The 25,000-nt window shown below is 39.9% G+C and overlaps 1 protein-coding gene across 2 annotated transcripts in view; it reads left to right on the top strand.

Annotated features, from left to right (window-relative positions):
* LOC122655835 (phosphatidylinositol 4-phosphate 5-kinase 9-like) overlaps positions 1–23,104 on the top strand; it is a 91,235-nt gene extending 68,131 nt beyond the window's left edge. For both annotated transcript variants that reach the window (XM_043850196.1, XM_043850197.1), the window contains 3 exons: positions 4,915–5,072; positions 22,406–22,571; positions 22,667–23,104. In XM_043850196.1, the coding sequence (XP_043706131.1) occupies positions 4,915–5,072; positions 22,406–22,571; positions 22,667–22,934 (592 nt within the window). In that variant the 3' untranslated portion in view covers positions 22,935–23,104. The remainder of the gene's footprint in view (positions 1–4,914; positions 5,073–22,405; positions 22,572–22,666) is intronic.
* Positions 23,105–25,000: the final 1,896 nt, after the last annotated feature.

Genomic DNA, 25,000 nt, shown 5'->3' with positions numbered 1-25,000 from the left:
TCTGAAGGTGGTCTGGGTATCCGCCGCATTCGTGATTCTAACACTGCGGGCCTCCTTAAACTCCTCTGGAGAATCCATTCCCGCCAGGACTCCATCTGGGTCTCTTGGGTCCACTCTCACCTCCTTAGATCTGACTCCATTTGGACTGTGTCCATCCATGCCGACTCCTCCTGGATTTGGCGCAAGATCCTTTCCTTCCGGCCCCTGGCCCTCCGTGGTATCTCTTCTTCCATTTCCAATGGCAATTCCACCTCTCTTTGGCTTGATCCTTGGCATCCTGCTGGCATCCTCTATAGCATTCTTGGCCCCAGGGCCATCTCTTACTCTGGCCTCCCTAAGGCTGCCACTGTCTCCTCCCTCATCTCCTCTGGCTCTTGGACCCCTCACCCCTTCCTTAACCCAGACATCATCTCTTTGAGCTGGGCCACCCTTCCTCCCTTACCCCTCCTTCCCTCCACCCACGCGGATAAGGTTATTTGGCTCCCCTCACCCTCCGGTTTGTTCTCCTCCTCTTCTGCCTGGAACTTCTCCAGGGTCCCTTGTCCCCCCGTCCCCTGGCACAACCTTGTTTGGTTCAAAGACCATATCCTCGCCACAGTCTTACTGTTTGGAGAGCCCTCAGACTTTGTCTGCCCACCCAAGCCTTCCTTAACTATCGAACCATCCCTGTTGCCCCCGCTTGTATCCTTTGTTGGATTGGCCGTGAAGATATCCCTCATCTTTTCTTTGACTGTCCCTTCTCTACCACTATCTGGAACACAGCTTTAGCCTCTATTTGGCCGCGCAATAGAAGGACCAGGTGCTTTGATCGCGAATGGTTTTGGTTGCTCAATACTTTTCCAGGAAGCTCTATATGTGACACTATAGGGAAGCTTGTCTTCAGCGCAGCTATCCACCATATCTGGATGGAGAGGAACCTCAGGAGATGGACTTCCAAATTGAGATCTTTTGATGCGATTTGGAAAGCCATCTATTTTGATGTGTCCTCTAAGCTCAGCTGCATCCGTCATCGTCCCTCCACGGACAACTCCAAGAATAGACACATTTTGGATTTTTGGGGCCTTGATTCTGCCCTTTTTGCGGTCAGTCACCTCTGCGTAGGCAGGCTGGCCGCCCCCTCCCCCCCCTTTTTGGCTGGCTGTTTGTCGGTCTAGTGGGCTTTTTGTTCATGCCCCTCTTCCCTCTTTGTATATTGTTCCTTTGTTCTCCTTTCCCTGCCCCCTCCTGGGGTTCGGTAATATATTTAATTACCAAAAAAATAAATGTAATGTGAATTAGACACATAAATTAAATACTCACCAGCCTTATGTAGTAGATGCATAAGTTGAAGCTCCCAGTGGTCCTTGGTAATCTTCAAGAAGGTCCTATTGCCACGTTGCAGCGTATTATAGATTTTGTCTTTCATTATGTCCACATCAACATACAATTGTGGCATGGTGGGCTTGAAAGCAAAGTCCACCATCCTTAGGACCAAGACAACTAGGCGTAACACTTTTACCACCTTACTCAATTGGATCCAAAACTCCTTAGATGCAATGGTTACCTGTGCTGCCCTACCACCAGGGGAACTCGACTCCACCCAACCCATTCTTTAGGTGCAAACATAGCTCTGAGTTCGGCCTTCTTCGTCTCAAAGCTCTTTAATGCAATATAGTTTGTGGCGAATCTAGTGATTCCGGACCTGACCAAGTCCTCCCCACTCTTCTCCCTATTAAGGTTCAGTGCAAATCCATGGTTGTAGACGAAGATGCTCACCCGTATGGCTCTCTCAACAACACTTTGCACCAATTTTACCTTCCCCATGTCCTTCAACATCAAGTCAATGCAATGGGCTGCACAAGGGGTCCAGAAGAGTCAATACTTACTGTTATTCATCAACTTCTGACCAGCCTTCTTGAAGTTGTTTCCGTTGTCCATCACAATCTGGACAACATTCTCCACTCCCACATCCCCAACCACCTCCTTTAACAACTTATAAATGTATTTTGCATCCTTTCTCTCCTTGGATACATCCACAGATTTGAGGAATATTGTCCTCTTGTCACAAAAAAATCATTAAGTTGATGGACTTTCTTGTGGGCCCAGTCCAACCATCATACATAATCATGATCCCGTACCGCTCTTACATTACCCTCAGCTCATCTATATAGTCCAGGTGCTCTTTTTTTGCTGAGGCAAATACACATCATCACCTCATATGTGGAGGGCCCCTTGACCCCTGGGCCAGTCTCAGTAACCGCATCTAGCATCGTCTGGTAATAGGGTCCTGTAGTGACATTTGTTAGGATGCTGTGGAATAATAACCACTCAGACACACCTCCCCAATCATTCTCTTCATATTACTCCACATCCCCTTAATTTTACGCTGCTTGTTGGCTTTTTTCTTGTAGATGCTGGATTCCTGCTGTAGTACGGGGTCCACTCGTGGTGGGACCACTGAAACTGAAGGTGGAGGTAGAGGTGGAGCTGTCCTAGTACTCTGAGGTCTCTTGAAGGGAAATAAATGCTGCTTACTAGACAGACCAGCTCCTCCACTACTACTACCACCTGCCATCTGTTGTAGATGGACCAACTCCTCCTCTGTGTCTATCCCATTCCTCATGGAAGGTGGCTTTGCTCCTCGCCTGTGCCGCCTAAAATCTCTAGCCTCTGCCTCTGTCTCCACATCATCTTGCACATACACAGGGTCATCACTGTCATCATCACTATAATAATCCGCTGTACTGGGCGGGTTGCATGAACTGCCTCCTCAAATCCTATCCATGCCTTCTTCTTTTCTGCCTTCCTCCTCTGCCCTCACCTCATGCTTTCAGCTATGGCCCTAGCAATCTCAATTCTCAACAGGTACCATGGTGCATGCCATCACATCTGTGACATTCCTAGCCAAATGTTGTTTCAGTCTTGGGGCCCCACCTGACATCATCGTCTTGTGACAGGGTTACATCGTGTTTTTCATTTGTCACCATCAATGGGAGTACCATGCAGCCATGCCATATCTGCCCTATCACCTCCCATGCCTCTTCCCCTATCGCCTCCCCAATCACCTTCCTTGTCAGCCATTATTTCACCTGCTTACTGTTGCATAAAGAAAAAAGAAGCCATTTTTAATTGAGAAACATCAAACTGAGACCACGAAAACAACTATGTAGGCACTTATTATGTTTCCCCTAACCCTCAATTTTGTCATGATTAAAAATAATTTTCAGAATTTTCTTTCAATAAAATATTGGCCTAATACAAGAAAACCAAATATGGTACAGCATTTGAAGCCCCATATGCGCTTCAATTGCTCTATCATAAATTTCCTTTATTTTTCTAAACAAAACAGAATATTTTCCTTATTTTTCCCCTTTTTCTGAATTTTTTAAATATTTTTCATAATTTTGGAAATTAAAAATAATTATTTACCTGCTGAAAATAATTTCCGACACTGTGAGGCTGTAGATCGGCCAACGGTGATGAACATATATGTAATTGAGCCCCATCCAGTTTATAGTAACTCTAATTTTTTCACATTTTTGTTTTAGGAAAATCAATTTGGACTAGAAAAAAAAAATTTGAAACCGTGACGTCGTAGATTGGCTTCCAGTGTTTGACATATAAAAAATCTACCTCCATACAACAATTATTTGTCATATTTTTTTTCAAAAAATAGGTTTGGGAATAGTAAGTTTACCTGAAATAGTTGAATGTAGTCGAATCTTCCCCAGTAAGCAGCAATTGATCTCTTCGTATTGATGTGGCAACCCCCGGTAGTGTATTCCAGTAGCATTGAGTGGTGATGTGGCAAAAAAATTCAAGATTCTAGGTTTCCCCTCCTTCTCCAGGTCGAAACCCATGAAACAAACAAAATGAGTTCGAAATTTTGAACTTAAAGCTCATGATTTGGTCTTTTTATATAGGGGTTTGTATCATTTCGACAAGATGGTACAAACAGTACCAAAATCTTGGTTGTCTCGATCAAAACATTGCAAGTCCAATGTTTCGTATGCAGTTTCGTCTCGACTAGGTCGATCTCGTCGAGTTTTTGAACTATGGTTTTGAGGACATGACTTTGTGGGTAATGGACTCAACTATGATGACGAGATTGGCTAGACTTAGAGAGATATCAAGGCTTTTCTCCTGTTTTTAAGGTTGATCAACAGAGAATTGGAAGAGAGAAATAAAGATTGAAAGATAGTTTCTGCTTTCTCAAAGAATTCACCGAATATTGAAAGCTGCTGCATGGATCTTTCAATTCCAAGGGAGAAAATAAATAATTTGAGAAGGGGTGCAAAGGACTACTCAAATAAATTTTGTTAATCAATGCTGGAATTCAATGAAATATAGAACAATGTATGAATGGCTGAAATTAGAGGGAGAGGTTGAGAAAAAATCATATTCTAATAAAATAAGGGGATGAATTGCATAACTTGTAAAGCATATTTCTCTGAAATAAGGTTTCAATTGCATGAATTGTAAATCCTGGGTGAGAAAGATCTCTCTTCTCCCCGCCCCTCTTATCTGCAACAAATAAACTGTGTTTCATTTCATGTGTGAAGGATGAAATACAATTGGCATGACAATCAGCAACCTGAAAAGAGGGTACAGATCAGTCGATCCAGGATATGTTCTACAGCCACACACCATGTTTGGTCATATCGGATATGAGCAGTTTCGTAGTAATCTAGGGGTCATATCACAGATGGTCTGTGGTTCGAGTGTGCCATCCCTCCATGTGGGAATAAAAGTAGGATTTGTTTGACAAAAGGAATTTACATAGGAAATTAATTTTTTTACTTCTTTTTTTGTTTTAATTATATCCCCTATGGTTCTTACCTTTCAACTTTCTTTCTTTTTTCTTCCACTAGATAAAACTTGAAACTTCGTTGCTTGCACTGGTAATTTATTTCCCATATACCCATTCCTGTGCAGGCAGATTGAGACTGATTGTAAATTTTTGGAAACACAACATATTATGGATTACAGCCTTTTGTTGGGTGTTCATTATCGAGCCCCACAACATTTCCGTTCTCTCATATCTTATCGTCGAAATTTATCAACAGATGGATTGGGAATTCTTGCAGAAGAAGGTATGCTTAATAACCATTACATTACTAGTACTTCTGACTACCCTAAAATCTTTTGAATTCAATGTGTATGCAATAAAGGATTGGAAGTGATGTATTTCTTCTTACGATGTTGACTGCCTAGGTCTTAGAAATTTATTTTTTCTATTAATAAATTCAAGAAACTTCACTTCTTCCATCTCTGTTTCAAGAATATCACATTTTCCATGAGTGACATTCCAGGACTAGAAAAACATCTGTTTGAATTAAAGTTTTCTCTCACTCTCAGATGTTTCTTTCTGTATAAGTGACAAAGATTTTTTTTGTAAGAGTAAGTGGAAGCTATATCATACAAGACTGCACGTCTGCAACTAAGCTACACAAAAATGACTAGGAAGCTTCATAAGAAAAATTTTTGGTCAGTTCTAATCTGAGAAATTGAAAGGTCTTTGAACACTATTACCTGTTGGAGCCCAAAGTTATAAAGTAACATATTTTTGCTTTCAAAAGTACCCACTAGTCTGGTTCAGTTGTTTCTCAAATGCCTGTTATTCCTTTCAAGCTACAACCTCCAAGTAATTGCTGTTGGCATAACAAACTAGAGTTTCTTCCATCCCCTCTTAACATTTACCAGCTCCATAAGTGCTATGGATGTAGGCATCACCCAACTCAAATTTTATCTCATAAAGAACTGCAGCCCAAACCTCAAAACTGTTAGGATAATGGATAAACAAGTGAGATACTAATTTGGCAGTTCCATGCAAAGAGATAAACATAGAACAAGCAGAAATTCTTTGATATTAGATCATAAGTTGTGAGAATGCTTTTCTTTAGGCTTTAGCTGCTGTCTGGAGAAAGGGTACGGTTTTCTGAATCTTAGAAGACATTTATATTTCTTTCTCTTCTTACCACTCCAAAAGAATCTTTTTTCTCTTACCTCGTTCTGAAGGGTAAATAACCACCCCATCCTTTCTCTTTACTTCCATGTTCTTCTTCATTCCTTGTCATCTCTCAAAATGATAATTAATCCAGGAAGTTCTTGTCATCCTTTGTCTAAAAACAAACCCCCAAAAGAGAGAGACGGGGAACTCTAAATTATCCTCCTGGTGAATCCTCATATCGACCATATATGCATGCCCACATGAGAGATGTATAGGATGGGGACCCATCAATCACCTAGCAAAGCATACAACAAGAACTACTCAGCCTTATCCCAACTAAATTGGGTCGGCTACATGGATCCTTGCCCTCTAATCAGCTCGAGGTCATAATTGATACAAGGCCTAAAATATGCATGTATTTCCTCACTTCTCCTAGAGTCATTTTAGGTCTGCCCCTGGCTCTTTTAGTTCCTTCAATGATTCAAATCACTTCTCCGTACTGGAGCATCCAAAGGCCTCCGTTGAACATGGCCATGCCACTCCAAACTACTTTCTCGTAGCTTACCATGTATTGAAGCTACTCCCAAATCAGCTCTAATATGATCATTCCTTACTTTACCATTCCTAGTTTTGGCCACACATCCATCTCAACATCCTTATCTCCGCTACACTAAGTTTATCTACATGATACTTCTTAACTGCCCAACATTCTGCATCATACATCATAGCCGGTCGTATGACTGTCCTATAAAATTTTTCTTTGTTTTAAAGGAATATGTCGATCATTCAACACTCCGGACGCAGCTCTCCACTTCATCCATCCTATTTTAATTCTCTATGAAACATCATCCTCTATATCACCTTCTTTATTTATGATTGAGCCTAGATACCTAAAATAATCACTTTGCGGAATCTCAGTCATCAACTTTCACCACCTCATTATCTATCTTAGTGTAACTAAAGTTACACACCATATACTCCGTCTTCATTCTACTTATCTTAAAATCTTTTGATTCCAAGGTTGATGTCCATAACTCCAACTTGGCGTTAATCCCTGCTTTTGTCTTATCCACCAAAATAATATCATTAGCAACAAGCATACACCAAGGAACCTCATCTTTAATGTCTCTGGTTAAATCATTCATGATAAGCGTAAACAAATAAGGGCTTAAAGATGATTCTTGATGTAACCCATTTGTAATTTGGAATTCACTACCTTGAACCCCCATAGTTCTTACACTAGTCACCACACCATCATAAATATAATTAATTATGTCCACATATTTACTAGAAACACTTCCCTTCTTTAGTACTTGCCAAATTTACTCTCTAGGGACTCTGCATAAGCTTTTTCTAGGTTAATAAAAACCATATGAAGATCCTTCTTGCATTCTCTAAATCTTTCCATAAGTCTCCGAAGTAAATATCTTTTGTCATGAATCTTCCTGGCATAAACCAAATTGGTTCTCCGTAATAGTAGTTTTTTGTCTTAGGCGGGTTTGAATAACCCTCTCCCATAATTTCATAGTATGACTCATTACTTTAAGTCTCTATAGTTATTGCAACTCTGAATAAAAAATAAAAAAAGAGTGTCCTAGTGCATGAGGCTCCCACTACTGCAAGGTCTGGGACGGGAAAATGTACGCAGCCTTACCCCCTGCTTCGCAAGAGAGGCTATTTCCAAGTTTCGAACCCGCAACCAACAGGTTGCAATAGCACAACTTAACCATTGCGCCAAGATCAACCCCATATTGCAATTCTGAATATCACCTTTATTTTTGTAAATCGGAACCATAATGTTTCTCTTCCATTCATCTGGCATTTTTTCCTTGTGCTCATAATCTTATTAAATAACTTGGTTAGCCAATATAAACCACAGATTCCTAAGCTCTTCCTCACTTATATTGGGACTTTATCTGGGCCTAGTGCCTTGCCTACTTTCATCCTCCTTAAAGCTTCTTTTACTTTGGATACCCTAATCTTTCGTACGTATCTACGACATGTGGTGTCTTGATGGGTAATGCAGTCTTCCGGGATACTATTACTCTAAATATCTTCATTTAGTTGGCTGTAGAAATAATTTTTCCATCTCTCCTTAATGTCCTCATCCATTATTAGTACTTTACCATCTTCACTTTTAATACATCTAACATGGGTCGAGATCTCTACTCTTCCTTTAATTCATTTTAACTATCTTATAAATATCTTTTTCCCCTTCTTTTGTGCTCAGATTGTTATAAAGATCTTCATATTTTTTCACCCTTTCTTTTCCTACAATCTTCCTAGCTTCATTTCTGAAAAATTTATACTATTTTAGATCATCTACATCCGTAGTCCTTTGCCCTGTCTCAAAACTAACTTTCTTAGTCTTAATGGTTGCTTGAACCTCATCATCTCACCACCGAGTCTCCCTAGAGGAAAGATGTTTTCCTTTCGATTCACCTAGGACATCTTTAGCAATCTTCCTAATACAAGTATCATTCCACATCGTATTAGTGTCTCCTTCAAAGTCCCACTTTCCTTGTTTGACCACTTTATTAGTAAATGATTTCAAGGTATAAGTTCCACTACCTTCTCCTAGGGAAAATAAACCCACTTTTCTTACGATTCTACGTAATGAGGCACATATCTATGACCACTAATCTATGTTGTGTGGTTAGGCTCTCCCCCAGTATCATGGAACCCGAGATCTCCGAGATATCTCAATTTTTTGAAGGTCTGAGACGAGACAAAGGACGAGTTAAGGAAACAGTATCGACTTGAGATCTCAGTATTATCTCGGTATTTTACATTAATTATATGCTTCCTACTACTAAATTATGTGTAGAATAGAGCCTATTAGTCAGGCAGAGGGACCCCGAAAGATCCTTTGCTAAATGGATCTGGAATCAGTCGGTGCTTTTGAAAGTGGGGTTTTTTGTTTGGCAGCTTCTAGTGGGTAAAATTCCCACTGATGATGCTATTATGGCCCTTGGCATCCCCTTAGCATCAAGATGCAATTGTTGTGGACAGCCAAGGAGGGAAACCGCAGACCACTGTTTGGGTGCTGGCGGAACGGCAACGAAGGTGTGGAAGTATTTCTCACGGCTTTTAGACATCCCTTATTTGGCCACACAAGATGTCAGAAGTCGGATTTTATTCTGGCAAGGCGCAGGGGGTCACAAGAGCCTCAGTGACTACATCATTGGCATTTTGCCGGCACTGATTGTCTGGGAACTTTGGAAAGAGAGGAATAACAAAAGGCATGAGGAAAAACGTCGTAGTGCAGCCTCCATCATTGAACGTATCAAGGGATGGGTAAGGGAGGTTCAGTATCCCCCTAAGGTTGGTGGTTTGGGGTCCCCTAGGGATACCTTAATTCTTCAGTGCTTTAGACTAGTAGCCCCTCGGGCAAGGATGATACAGCCCCTTCCGATCTATTGGCGTTCCCCTTTGCGGTTTGTGAAATTAAATGTTGATGGAGCTTGTAAAGGAAACCCGGGGATTGGTGCGGGAGGAGGGGTGATTAGGGACCACTTAGGCGTGTTGCTGGCAGCCTTTGCAAATTTCTATAGAGAGTGCACTAATGCCATAGCGGAGCTCAGAGCATTAAGGGATGGCTTGAAATTATGTCAGGAGCTAGGATATGCAGACGTGGTGGTAAACTCTGACTCGGCTACTACTGTAAGTATGGTCAACCTCAAGAGATATAACTTATGGAAAGGATGGTACTGGTTCCAGGAGGTTTTGGCACTGGTCATTCAGACACAGGCCACAGTGTCCTTCGCCTTTCGGGAAAGCAACAGAGCGGCAGATTGGCTGGCTAGAAAAGTTTGTAATACAAGCGCTTCTCTCACCTACTCCCAGGACAGCCTGCTTGGGAGGAGCTTTGCAAGGATCATTAGGGAAGACAAGGCTGGGTTGCCGGCTTTCAAGTTCTAGCAGGTCTCCTTTTCGCTTGTATGGGTCAGTTCATTGAGGGCGTACTGGAGTGGTTAAGTGATTGGGAAAGGGGTAAGGCGGGATGTCCCCCCCTTGTATTCTTTGATTCTTTTGATTGATTAATAAAATTCTAGGGGCTGCCCCGGGTCCCAGTTAAGTTCGGGTTTAAAAAAAAAAAGAAGAAAAGAATAGGGCCTATTAGTACGTCGTAGCCTACCAACCTAGGGTCTGAAGTCAAATTCCTATTTGGACTTTAATATTTCAAAATCTGATAGTGCCATTGTGTTTAAATGGCCCAAAATAGGTTGTATACCAAGTTTCATGACCTAATTAGGTCAAAAACCTGGCTTTGAGTTATAAAAAATATAAAAAAAATAAAAACACCAACTCACTGAGATCTTGGCCCAACTCGATTTTCTGCCTGGCCAAAACCAGGTCCAAAACCGAGACCTTGAACAATGCCTAGTATAACCTTACAGTACTTATGTAACAATCTATTAGACCTTCTAGTTAGGAAGAAATCAATTTGGTTCTATGATGCCCACCTTTGAAGGTACTAAAGGCTCCTCTAGTTCTCTCTCTTTTCAAAGTAATTGTTTACAATAGATAAATCATAAGCCACAACAAAATCTAAAACTAAGATCCCCTCCTCATTCCTCTCTCCAAAATCATATCCTCCATGTACACCTTCATAGCCTCTATAATCTCTTCCAACATGTCCATTCAGATCACCCTCTATAATATCTTTTCTCCTTAACTAAAACCTTGCACTAATCCTCTATGATCTCTTCCAACATGTCCATTTAGATCACCCCTTATATAATCACCTAGTAAAGCATCTGGGAAGATAATTAACTTAATTGTTCTTCATCCTGTTTAAGTTGGATTTTAGGTTATGAATGTAAGTAAGAGAAGGAGAGGAAGTTGAAGGAGGAAGAGGGAAGAACAAGAAGAGAAGAGGGTTCGGTTGTAATGTGTTGAGTTGGAAAGGATTCTCCACAGCTATATTACTTCATTGATAACAAGGGAAATATTATATCTACCTCCCTAGGGAGGTGAAAGGTTAAAAGGATAAAAAAAAAAAAAGGAGAAAATACATTATAAGGCAACTAGACAAAAGACTAGTTTCTATTACATAATTTTTACAACTCTAACACTCCCCCTCAAGCTGGAGAATAAATGTCATGCATTCCTAGCTTGCATAAGAGGGTACCAAACTGAAGAGAGGTAAGCCCATTGGTGAAGATGTCCGCCAGTTGATCACCAGTCTTCACGAAAGGGGTACAAATGCAGCCGGATTCTTTCTTCTGCTTAATGAAGTATCGATCCACTTCAATGTGCTTTGTTCTATCATGTTGCATTGGATTGTGAGCAATGCTGATAGCTGCCTTGTTATCATAGTAGAGCCTCAAAGGACCTTCAGTGTCAAACCCCAATTCCTGAACCAATCATTTCAACCATATGAGTTCACACACTCCATTAGCCATAGCCCTAAATTCTGCCTCTGCACTGGATTTGGCTACAACAGGTTGTTTTTTACTTCTCCAAGTAACTAATTTACCTCTCACAAATGTACAGTAACCAGAGGTAGATCTCCTGTCCGTGATGGATCTAGCCTAATTGGCATCAGTGAAATCTTCCACTTTCAAGTGATTGTGCCTGGCGTATAGCAGTCCTTTCCCTGGAGAAGACTTCAAATATCTAAGAATGCAATACACAACATCCCAATGTCCACTCTTGGGGGCCTGCATAAATTGGCTCACCCATCCCATTGCATAAGAAATGTTTGGGCATGTCATAGAAAGCTAAATAAGCTTCCCCACTAGCCTTTGGTACTTTCCCACATCAACAAGAGAGGGACCACAATCTTCTCCTAGTTTGTGATTCTGCTCAATAGGAGAATTTACTGGTTTGCAGCCTAACATCCCTGTCTCTGTCAACCATAGTTTAAAATCTCGCGATATCTCGCCATTTCGGGCTGGTCGAGATATCCGAAATATACCGAAATTTTGCCGAAATATGGTATTTTTTCTGCCATATTTTGGCACTCCATCTCGATGGGTTTTTGGCCATATTAAAGCCTGATACTTCATGTACACCCTTATTTAAGCTAAATAAACACATTTAAACCTTCATATTACAAAACAGTGAACTCAAAGTGGTGTTTTGGGTTTGCACCCTTGATTGACAATATACGGTCGAACCCTGATGTATAAATTGTTAAATACACATTGTATAAGTACTCAAAGACATAATAACAAATTGAAACAAAGTAATGAATAAAAAATAAAGTCAAATGTAGCCTTTACTTTAAACTTTAAACTAAAAAATTCATAAGTGCATAAAATCATTAGTTCAATACTCAATAGTCAATACACAAAGTCACAAGTTCACAACTCAGAAGTCAAACTCACAACTCACAAGACTCACAACTGTCATGAAACAAATCCTAATAATAATTGTTATGCCTTCCTAGATCGACCCCACTCATGCTCTGCTGGAGTCGACGTCCATTGCTCTCTATTTGAAGGACATAAGTGGACCACGGTATAGTTTCGGAGAAGAAATGAGTGTAGTCATCCACAATTGCCATGTAAATGGAGTCATCAACATACTGAACGTAACCTATCCTAGGATATTGGTGACCAATCTGTGACTGGGAAGAAGAACCATGACTACCCACTGATCCAGTATGATGTGATGTCAGCGTTGGCAGCATGTATGGCTGGTGAGTTGGGTAGCTAGAGTATGAAAAGATGTCGTCCACAAAAGATGATCCAATACGTTCTTGGAGCTGGTACTGGGATTGGGAGTCATAGTCCCCAACGAACTGCCCATATCCATAGCCATATCCATATCCACCTTGAGGTTGTGATGCATTATAATCTGATGACAATGGAGTGGTATGTGCGTCAAAAGATGGGGCACGTCAATGCCCACTCGATCCTCCCTACCTATCACCCATACTCAATCTGTTGCGCCTCTTGGAGTGGATGAGCTAAAATATACTCCAATTCCTTTCACAGCCAGATGCGGAACATAATTGGGCAAGGACCTTGATTGCTATTCTCCTTAAATTCTCAGCCGATTCCTCATACAACACCCACTATTCAGCTACATTACAAGTTTACAACCAAAAAAGTCGTGTCAAATTTTTCACAACTTTCAACTTTTAATACATATGTAATTTAAAAGAATAAGATATTGAATTGAGTACCAGCACCACCACGTGCTCTGCCTTGTACTACAACATCGGTTCCAAAACTCCCCAATGCATCCCTAAAAATCTTCATCTATACCCATAGGGAAAATTAGTAATGACTCATTATTAATTAGTAATTACTACTTGCTAATTATATTCCAAATGAATTATAAGACTTACCTCATTGTTGCATATAGATTGTAGTCTACCATCTGGCTCCAACTTTTTTACTAGTTTCACAGCATCAATAAGTTGAGTATCCAACCCAAGCCTATTATTATATTGAAATTTGAGGTTCAAGTAGTATGCTGAAAATTGACATATAGGAATGAGATATTGCCAAATGCATAGGTAATGAGTAATATTACTAAGATATAAATTAGTTACATAAACAAAATTACTCACACCAGCCTTATGCCATGGATGCATAAGTTGATTCTTCCAGCGAGCATTGATAATATCCAAGAAGTGCTTGCTACTACGAGGAGCCACATTGTAGACACTATCCTTCATCAAGTCAATGGCAGCATAGGACTGGCATGGTGGGGCCCTTGAGAGCGGAGTACGCTATATGTAGAACTTTAACTACTGGCTCCAAAACTTTCACCACTTTGCCAGCTTTGTCCAGAATTCCTCAGAGGACATGGTTGCCTGTGCTTCCCTCCCACTTGCGGTATTGGAACCCTTCCATCCAAACCACTCCTCAGAAGCAAACATAGATCTCAACCCGGCCTTCTTTGTCTCAAAGCTTTTTAGGGCAATGTAGTTTGTGGCGAATCTAATGATGCCCGGCCTCACTAAGTCACCCCCATATTTTTCCCTTAATAGATTTAGTGCAAAGGAGTGGTTGTATACAAAGTTGGTGACTTGTCTTACACTTTCCACCACAATCTTTACCAACTTTAACTTCCCCATATCCTTCAACATTAGATCAATGCAATGGGCCGCATAAGGAGTCCAGAAGAGCCGGTACTTACTATTATTCATTATTTTCTCACCGGCCTTCTTGAAGTTGCTTTTGTTATCCCTTACAATCTAGACAACATTCTCTGTTCGTACATCTTTTTCAACCACTTCCTCTAACAAGCTATAAATGTATTTTGCATCCTTTATTTCTTTGGATGCATCCACAAATTTGAGGAAAACTATCCTCCCATCACAATAGACCATAAAATTGATGATGGACTTGTTGGGTAACCTAGAAGAGGGTGAATAGGTTACCACTAGTGGATTTTGTCTCTTTTTCGATTGGTTGCACACTTATATTAAATATAGCAATGTAAAAAGCAAAAGTAAATGAGGCACAAGATTTATAGTGGTTCGGCTAACTTAGCCTACATCCACTCCTCTCAACCTTGAGAGAATTCCACTAGTATTTCCCTTTCAATACAATAGGTGGGGAAATGACACCTTTACAACTCTTTTTAACAGGATAAGAGGATCCTTACAATCTTAGTTCCAGGACAAGAGTATCCTTTCAATCTTAGTTCCAAGACAAGAGTATCCTTCCAATCTCTTAAGGATGAGAGGGTCCTTGTACTAATCTAAGTACGGTCTAGATTAATACAATAATGCTTTATCAATTCAAAAGCATAAACAAGTAAATACAATAGAAGTTTGGTATAAATACCTATCAAAGAGTAGTGACACTTTTACCCTTTGAGTGATGGTGCTCAATGATATGAATGAGAATGATTAAGATCTCTTTGAAGAGCTTGAATTGAATAACTTGGCTCAATGATAAATTTTCTCTTTTTCACTTTCACAAATGTTCTATGCACTTTTTCTATCAAAAGATGTGTTTTATAAAGCCAAAAGTTGGAGTTTGTTTGTTCTCCAACAGATATAAAATAATAAAACAGTCATATTTTTAGACTGTCGGTCGACCTATAAAAGTTGTCGGTCGACCATAAAAAACTAGCCGTTGAAAAACTAGCTGTTAAGACTAATTTTGGGCTGTAGGTCGATTGTTGATCGACCTACAAGTGTCGATCGACCTATAATTCTGTCGGTTGCAACCTACAGGCCACTGAAAACAGGTTAATGGCTTTAATAGTCTGTAGGTCGACCTATAAGTGCTGTAGGTCGACATACAGATAGATGTCCTGTTTTTGACTGTCTGTCAAGGGGATTTTTGGTCCAGCTTGCTTGGGACTTCATGGGGTTTTGTCCAACACTTTAATGGCCGTGTTTCTTGAGTCTAGGGCATGTAAATGAGTTCCTCCTAGAGTCTCTAACCATGTAAATGCAATGTGATATGCACGTGTACGGAATGTGTTCTATGTGCACTTGAATCTTCTTAGACGGTATTTGTCTTGTGAGTGTGAGTTCTTGGCTTCCTTTAGAGATGTTTTTCAATCTTCAATCTTCAGACTTCGTCTTTTCTTTAACTCTTCTGATGTGAGCTCCGTTGATCGAGTCCTTCCTAGGTGCTTGGTATTTTCCATCTCTTGGCTATGAGGATTGCTTAAGGATTTGATCATTTGAGTGTTAATATTAATCCAAATGTTTGTTATCATCAAAATCAGTTTATAGAGGAATGTGTTTTCCAACAAGACTTTCTTGTAGGCCCAGTCCAACCATCTGTCATTATAGTCACCCCATATGTCTCCCACATACTCCTCATTTCACCAATGTATTCATCAATCTCAGACTTCCATTGAGGTAAATAAACATTTATTACCTCATATGGGGTGGGACCTTTGAACCCTGGGCCAACCTCTGCAATTGTATCAATCATGGTATCATAATGGGGGCCTTGTGCGGTGTTTGCTGGGATGGTATGGTATAGCCCCTTATATTCTTCCATGCTCCTTTGATTTTTGGTTGAGTGCTTCCCTTCTTCCTATGTAGTTTAGGATCTGATGCCAATGGTGGTACTAGTACAGATAGAGGTGTTGGAGCTGCCTTCATACTTTATGATCTTTTAAAAGGATTCAATAACCCACCAACTCTAGAACCTCCAGATGTGCCAACTCCTCCATGACCCCCTACTCTCTACTCCCATGATCATCTCGAAAACTAACTTTACTCCTCGAAACAGACCGTCGAAAGTCCCTAACCTCCTGTGGTGTTTGTATATCATCAGGCATATAGATGGAGTCATTACTGTCATCATCACCAGAGTCATCATCATGGTATTCTCCTTCTCCTCCTCCCATTAAACTCCTCACTGTCTCCTCAAGTTGTTCCCTTACCCTTTTCTTGTCAGCCTTCCTCTTATTCTTTCCCCTCAAACTGTCACCAACTTCCCTAGCTACTTGAATAGGGTCCATATGACAACCTACAACATCTTTAGATCCTCCAGTCGGATGTTGTTTTAGTCTGCTGGACCCACCTCTCAAAAACTTCATGTGACAATAGTTACATTATAATTTTCTCTTATCCCCATCAATTGGAGTGCCATGTAACCATGCAGTCACCCCTAGGCTGCCTGGCTGGCCTCTGCTCCCTCTATTGACTACTTTCTCCTACCTTTTGCTTTCCTTTCGCACGTTGTCTTTCACGATCCGCCATAATAATACTTGTTTATTGCAATGTAAGTAAAACAAATAATTAAAAACTTAATGTAAAAGTACTTCAATTAATACTTTGAGAATACTAAAACAATTGTATACCTATTTAATATTTTTCTCATAATTAAAAATTATTTTTTATAAATAATTTTCATATAAATATTGACCTAACACAACAAAATCAAAATGATTAAACATAATATATATCTAATGCACTTCAAAACATGTAGAAATTACTTTCATATTTTTTCAAACCAAAACCTAATATTTTTCCTTTTTTATTTCTCTTTTTTTTTTTTTTTATAAATATTTTCTTAATTTTCAAAAATAAAAATAATTATTTATGGGTAGAAAAATATTTTCGTGAAGCGTAGATCGCCTGTCTAAATTGCTCTCATCAATTTATATTACTCTAACTTTTCCTATTTTGTTGTAGGAAAATCAATTTTAAAATAAGAAAATTAAAAATATAAAATACATATGTAAAAAAAAATTGACCCGTGAGGTTGTAGATCGGCCTCCGTGTTAAATATATTAATATCATCCCATCCAACACTCTTACATAGTATTTTCAAAAAATAGTTTTAGAGGAAAAAAAATTTACCTTAAACAGTGAAAAAATCCTTTACAATCTCGCAAGAAGGTGTTTCCGACGTGTTTCCGGCGATCATCCGATTTCGCCTAGACATTTCGTCTTGGACATGTCGAAATATCTAAAATTAACCGAAATATCGCGAAATCTTGAACCATGCTGTCAACAAATCAAGAACAAACTTCCATTGGCATATGTTGATTCCTCTCTTAGACCTTGATACCTCAATTCCCAAGAAATACTTGAGGACCCGGATCTTTGATTTCAAACTGTTGAGCCAAGTAAGTCTTCACCTATTTATCTCATTCTGTCATCTCCAGTGACCACAATATCATCAACATAGACAATAAGGGTTGTGATGGTACCATTACCTCGCCTGGTAAAAGGAGTGTGGTCAGCTTGACCTTAGAAAAACCCATTCTTCAGAATAGCCTGCTAGAATCGCTTTATTGGCAACCAATGATAATAAAACTTATATAGAGTTATGCTTAGCCACAGGAGCAAATGTCTCCTGATAGTTAATTCCATAGACTTGACTGTACCCCTTGGCCACCAACGGTGCCTTGTACCTTTCAACTGTACCATCAGATTGATACTTGATTGTGTTGACCCATCTGCATCCAACTAGGACTCATCCCCTAGGAAGATCCACCAATTGCCAAATATCATTCTTCTCAAGTGCCATCATCTCCTCAAACGTAACTTGTTTCCACTTTGGGTCGGACATAGCTTCAGTGACATTCTTGGGAATGGAAACAGAAGAGAGAGCAACATTAAAGGCAAGACCTGCAGGAGAGAGAGCAGCATAGGAAACAAACTGGGCTATAGGATAAGTACAAACCCTTTTTCCTTTTCTAACAGCAATAGGAAGGTGTCACTTAACTGAGGAGAATGGGTCTCAGGATGTGGATCCAAAGAGGACTCTTGGCAGGTCTTCTTTCCCTTCAAGCATTTACCTCTTTTGTACACAACCACTTCTTTTTTGTTATCATCCTCACCTGATTGATCATCAATATCAACTACATCCACAGCTCTATGTTTTCCAATGTCAAGCATAAAAGGAGAGATAGGTAGAGGAGAAAGAAAGGGAATATTAGCAGCCCGTTGACTTCCACAATTCTCCCCCTGAAGAGTATGCTGAGAAGGGGCAAAGAATGGGACAGATTCAAGGAAGGTGACATCTTTGAAGAGGAGACACCGACAAGAAGAAGGGTGATAGCACTTGTAGCCTTTGGTAGTAGAAGAATGCCCAAGAAAGAGACACTTGAGAGTTTTGGGATCAAGTTTTGTGCGAGAGGGTTTGTTAACATGCACATAACAAACACATCCAAAGACTTTGGGAGGAAGAGAGAAAGCAGAAACCTGTGGAGATATGGTTTCTAAGGGAGATTTGGAGCCAAGGATTTTGGTAGGCATACGGTTTATGAGAAATGAAGCAGTGAGAAGAGCATCAGACTAGAAGGTCTTAGGAACATGCATGCCAAATAAGAGACTACGGGTGACCTCCAATAAATGGCGATTTTTCCTCTCAACAACCCCCATTTTGTTGGGGGTGTATCAACACATGCTAGCTGATGGATAATACTATTGAGTAAAGAAGGTTTGGAGGCCACTAAACATGTATTCCCCCCCCCCCTTTATCAGAATGAACAGTTTTAATTCGAGTATCAAATTGAGTACGAAGCATCTGATAAAAATTCTTAAATGCATCACTGACATCACTTTTATGCTTCATAAGAACAGTCCAAGTAGTACGAGAAAAATCATCAACAAATGAACAAAGTAACGATAGCCAAATAAAGAGGTAATAGGGGAGGGTCCCCAAACATCCGTATGCACAATATGAAATGGAGTAGTAGATCTATTGTCATGATATGGATAAGAAGAAGTAAAAGATGAAAATAAATGAGGTAATTGTTTCCTCATTACAACAAAAGATGGATGCCCAAGACGACGATGCCATAACATAACAAAATCCACAGAACTATTATTATTACGTCCACACACATAGGACTGAGTTGTGGGCAAAAAAGATTCAAAAAGGTAAAGGCCTTTCTCCTCACATCCACTGCCAATAATGCTCTTCGTCACCAAATCCTGAAAAAGACAATGAGAAGGAAAAAAAGTGACACAACAATTCAAAATTTTAGTCAAATGACTCACAGATAAAAGATTAACAGTAAGGTTAGAGACATGAAGGACGGAAGCAAGAGAAATGGATGATGTAACATGAATGTTGCCCTTACCAGAAATGGAGGAAAGGGAACCATCAGTTATCCTAACCTTATCCTTGCCAGAACAAATGGTGTAGGAATCATAATTATGAGACGTATCAGTCATGTGGTCAGTGGCCCCAGAGTCAATAACCCAAGACTGGGCTACAGTAGAAGTTGATGTGGAGACCTGCAAAGCGGAGGATGAAGAGGAGCTGGCCATTGTAGGAGTAGAAGATGTACTCAGATGTGACATGACCCTGCGAAATACTGCATCCGCCAAGCTAGAATCATCTTGTGTGCTAGGTGGGTACTCCCTAGCATCTGCCTCAGTCATCACAGAGCGTGGTCGAGCTCCCCCTCTACAGACACCAAGGGTACCAATAGCTCCACCTCGTGTATCAGGAGAACGACCATGAAGAGTCCAACACCTATCCTTAGTATGTCCAAATCTGCCTCAATGATCACATTGAAATCTGTGTTTATCTTCCCCACGGTTAGGCCCTTGGCCTCTTCCACCTCCATGGGCATCTATGTGAGAACTAGAAGTGAGAGCAGACCTCTCAAGAGATGATGCTGGTTCCATGGCAACATGCCTAGTCTCCTCACTTTGCAAGTAGCTACATACCTCATCATGAGAGGGAAGAGGGGACCGGCCTAAAATCTGGATCCTGATTGGCTCATAATTAGGGTTCAAGCCACCAAGTAAAATGAGGACATGCTCCTTCTCAAGAGTGCGATACACGTTCGCTTCATCCTCTGGGTTGGTTAATTGAAGGTCCCTGTAGTGGTCATACTCCTCCCAAAGACCAACAAAGGTATTATAGTACTCAGAAATGATCATGTCACCCTGCCTCATTGTAATAATTTTTCTGGAGAAGCTGGTAGACCTTGGCAGAGTCACCCACTATGTCAAAGATCTGGGAGACACAATCCCAAATTGCCTTGGCAGTTTCCTTTCACATAAACCTCCCAATCTCGGGCTTCATGGAGAAAATCAGCCAAGTCATGACTGTGGAATTTTTGGTCTCCCATTTCTGACAGGCAGGAGAGCCAGGCTCTTGGGCTGTAATAGCACTTGCAATATACCCACATTTCCCTTTGCTCCTAAGGGAAAGCTTCACGGAGTGAGACCGTCCAAGTAGTTGGTGTTATCTAGCTTCACATTAATGGAGATTTGTGTATGTGGGTTCTCAAAAACAAACAGAGGGACTGCCTGAGTAGGCTGTGAATCAGCCGAACCAAGCCCGAAGACCTCTGAATCAACCATATTGTAGAAGAAATGGCACTTGACCATAAACCAAGGTATCCAAATCAGGTGGGGAAAGTACACACTCAACCCAAATATGAAATCCAACACAAGAAACCAGTCCCAGCCAAGGAGAAAATAACTACAAACTTTGATAAACTCCACCCTCCAAGGAACAACACCAACTTAAACAAACAAAAAGACTCCAAACAAAGCTGTCCATAACCATTTTTCAACCACGGAAATCACACATTGCGATCCAAATGCAAGAAAAGTGAAAGAAGCAGTATCGGTTTTACCTTGGCAGACCCCACGAAAATGAGCAATGCTCAAAAAACTTCTTCAATCAACAAAAAAGAACATAAGGGGCATAACAAGCACCCTTGGGCGATTCTGGTGGCCCATCCCCAAGTCCAAACACTTGCCGAGAGAGAGAGAGAGAAACAGAGCCTGCAACAGGAGCTGGTGGTAAACCTAGGAGCAGTTTGGTGAGCTTCAAATCTTCAAGAGAGCTTCAATAAAGCTCAAGGATCAACTTCAAACATTTAAATAGGTTGTAAAGAACCTATTTCATACTTCTTCAACAACTGTTTCACATAGAAGCCTCCTCTTTGGAATCCTAGGGCACAAGGGATTCCAAAGAGGGAAAAAAATAGAAGCAACCTATAAAGAGGTTGGCAGTTGGCAGTTCCTTAATTCTAGCTCTGGAAACCATCACTGGATCTCACTCTCTAAGAGAGAATTATGGAAACTGTGTACAAATACATGTCAACAAAAGTCTTGTCATTGCTTATCCCACAAAAAGAAGGGGAAAAAGAAAAGAACAAAAATTAGGAAGAGTTAGAAATGGATGGATATTTACACAGTTATGCATTTTTGTTTAGGTTTTCATGGGTGATATTCAAAGATAAGAATATAATGGTAGGCTTACATCTACTGTTAAAGTACAGGGGTCCTGTTATCCTTTGGTTGCTTGTGTCTATTACTAAAGATATAGTTGATATTGTGGCTCCTGATTAGGTGGGGCATACACTTATTTAATTAACAAAATGTTTGGAAAACAGAAAAATTAAAATGAAGAATGACAATATAAGTTACAAGAAGAGGAAAGAGGAAGATTAGTTGAAAAAATTGTAATTAAAAAAGGTGAACAAAAAGTGCACTTCATGTAAGATTTTACTTGTGGAGAGAGAGTCTGTGATGACTTTCCACTGTTTTGTCATTCACTTTCTTGGCGTTATTTGTATTAGATGCTTCTTCTATTCATACATATCCACAATCCCAATAAGATCAGAAGACAAGTAATAGGGAAATGACTTGGCTGGGTTGCCGTAATGGTCATGTTTTGCTAGGGTTTTTAGGGAAATCTACAAATAAGAGAAATAACAGGATTCTTTCGAAAGAATACTTCATTTACTCCAACATAAGATATTGGCATTAATGCTTAGAATATGAAATTTTTTGAGCCAGTAACACCTTTTCTCAGAATATATTACTTTTTCTGCCACTGACACCTCCTAATTAACTTGTGCCTTGGCGTAAGTACATCACAGGAGGTCTCTTTAACTCCTAAAGGGGCTTATTAATGAATTTTTTTATTTGTATTTTTTGGGGGGTGGTGGGGGGTTGATATGTTTAAGCATAATGGTCGTCCCTTACACTTCAATATGTACATTCAACGCTTGAGCACTCAAAAACAGTGCAAGTGGCCATAACCTACTTCATCCAGCTTCTTATCCATTATTGCATGCAGACTGATATACTTTGATAATGATGCAATGCAGACACCCAAGAAGAAGAAATATCGAACTACCCACAGAGCCTTGTTTTGGTGCCACTTGGAAGTGATGATAGTAATATTATTGTGGGCCCTCACGTTAGGGGTGGACGATTAAGGGCATCAGCTGCTGGTGATAAGGAAGTAGATCTCCTACTTCCAGGTACAGCAAGGTATGATGCCACTCTACTGTTAGTGTGCCCAAATCCTTGTTATGCCTTTCCTTTTAACTTTTGAAATATGGTGTTTTCCTCTTACATTTAAACAGGCTCCAGATCCAGCTCGGAGTGAACATGCCTGCAAGAGCAGAGCATATCGCAGAGGAAGAGAAAACACAGTTGTTTCATGAGGTATACGACGTTGTCTTGTATGTGGGTATCATTGACATTTTACAGGATTACAACATGACTAAGAAGATTGAACATGCCTACAAATCCATCCAGTTTGATTCATTGTCCATCTCTGCTGTTGACCCAATGTTCTACTCACAGCGCTTCTTGAAATTTATTCAAAAGGTTTTCCCTCCAAATTCGTAGCGATTAGTTCTTTCACAGGTGATGTTATTCAATTGATGCTTATTTAGAACTTCTGATCATTCAATCAGGGCTTGGAAATATTGTTGTAGAAATTTTGATTGGAAGATTATTGTTTTGCTATTGCCTGTATTACAAAGTATGCAAAGTTAAAAATCAGTTGTTCTATTTCAGACTCTGATAGTTCAATATGTTGTTCCTATTTTTCTAATTAAGTCATTGCCCTTGCTTCTAACTTTAGAGTATATTCTCACATGCAGTTTGATCCATGTGAAGCTTTAAAAAAAAATAAAAAATTAAAGGGGTAATTTGATACAAGGAACATGGGAACATCTTTTAAGTTTTCTTTTGGAAATTTGAATCTGGGTTTTCCTCCGTCTCTTACTAATGTTTTTTAATGGAAGCAAGGCCCTCCAATCTCCTAATGTCAGAGATCTAAAAATTTCATCTCTCCAGAAGTAATAAAATGATGTGATTTCAAAAACATTTGGTTGTTTTAGATTGTCTATCCTTAACTCTGAACACCTTCAAAAATAGCCAGCTGTTACTCCAATAGCAAGAGTCCTCCCAAGAAGAACAAAACCTATCTTTGTACAATGATTATATACTATAAATAAAATTGCTTGGGCATTGGAAAGTTTATTTCATTTTTGGTAGAATGGAAAGTGTTTTTATTTTATGGGAAAAAGTGTCCTTGAACCGCACGAGTTTCCTATAGTCTCTGAACCCAGACACAGCCCCTTGGAGACTTGGACCGTCCACGTACCGTTTGTGCCCCAAAATAAGAATAAAGGTAATACTGTATGAAGCCCAACTGAGTTTCATTACCTGCACAGGGCAGAAGCAAAGGCCAATTGGCCAAAAGTGCGCAGAACCCCTTCTCCCAAGGGATATATTTTGGTCAATTTTTAACTGTTTATTATGTTTTATAAGTAAATAATGTTTTTTTTTTATGAGAACATAAGTAAATAATGTTATAATTCATACATATTGGTAAATACCTTGACTGTTTATTAGGAAAATATGTGGAATATTTATTGAGCATAGGCTTAACAATCTTATCCGTTCAAACTCCAGGAAACAGTAGTCTTTAATCTTTAACCGTGTAGGATAAAGTTCAAAATATAGGAATTGGACTTGGGATCGGCCATGGCCGATACCAATCCGGATCGGTCAAACTCAGCTTGGATTGGTCAAAAATATTAATAAAATATTAAAAATTGGTACAAATGGGTAAAAAAATTCAAAAAAATGGTGAGTATCAAATCAGATCGGATCGGCTGATCCAGGGGAGCCGATCCAAGGAACGATCCAGGAATACCTTGATGGATCGATCTAATCTTGGGATCGGTCATGACCGATACCAATTCAATCCGGTCAATATCGGCCGATCCGATCCAAGATTACGAACCATACCTTAGAGTGACTCCAGAGTGGCTTTACCCAAAGGTACCCTACCCATTTACAGTCCTATCCATATCTACTAGGATCAGATGGATCTTAGGAGCACCAATGGATGCTACTTCTATCACAAATTGAACTTGATGGAAAAGTCTCCAATCTTTATGAATTTCAAAACGTATTGTCCTTAGAATCATTGGATGGAGCTAACCATTTGAAAAAGCCCCTTATCTTCATTCCTGAATTCCATCCTCACCTATGCAACCAACCATATGGTAAGAAATAGTTCTGCACACCTCTACAGCACTCCTTTTATCTTCAAACACCCTAGTCTTTCTTTCAGTCAAAACCACCCAATAGGGTACAGCAAAGAAACATAGACCAAAGCGCTTGGCCCTTAAAAATTAAAATACCATTATTTTCGGATAGTTCAAAAATATTTTCACCAAAAATAAATTAAAAAAATTGGTCTCAAAAACTTTACCTTCAAATATATCAAAGAAAAAAATGTACATAGGTCTTCCCTTTGGCCATTCAACATCCACAAGCATGGCAAACCTACTCGCCAAGTGAAAACCTTCAAGTCTTCACTTCTCAAGAGTTAACAACATAACTGTCACTATAGACAACCCATGGCGTTGGAAGGGCCTAAACACAAGGTGACACCA

Source organism: Telopea speciosissima, chromosome 3 (assembly GCF_018873765.1).
Source record: "Telopea speciosissima isolate NSW1024214 ecotype Mountain lineage chromosome 3, Tspe_v1, whole genome shotgun sequence".
NCBI classification, from domain to species: domain Eukaryota; kingdom Viridiplantae; phylum Streptophyta; class Magnoliopsida; order Proteales; family Proteaceae; genus Telopea; species Telopea speciosissima.
Note: the sequence above shows the minus strand (reverse complement) of the source record. Positions and strands in the feature narration are given on the sequence as shown.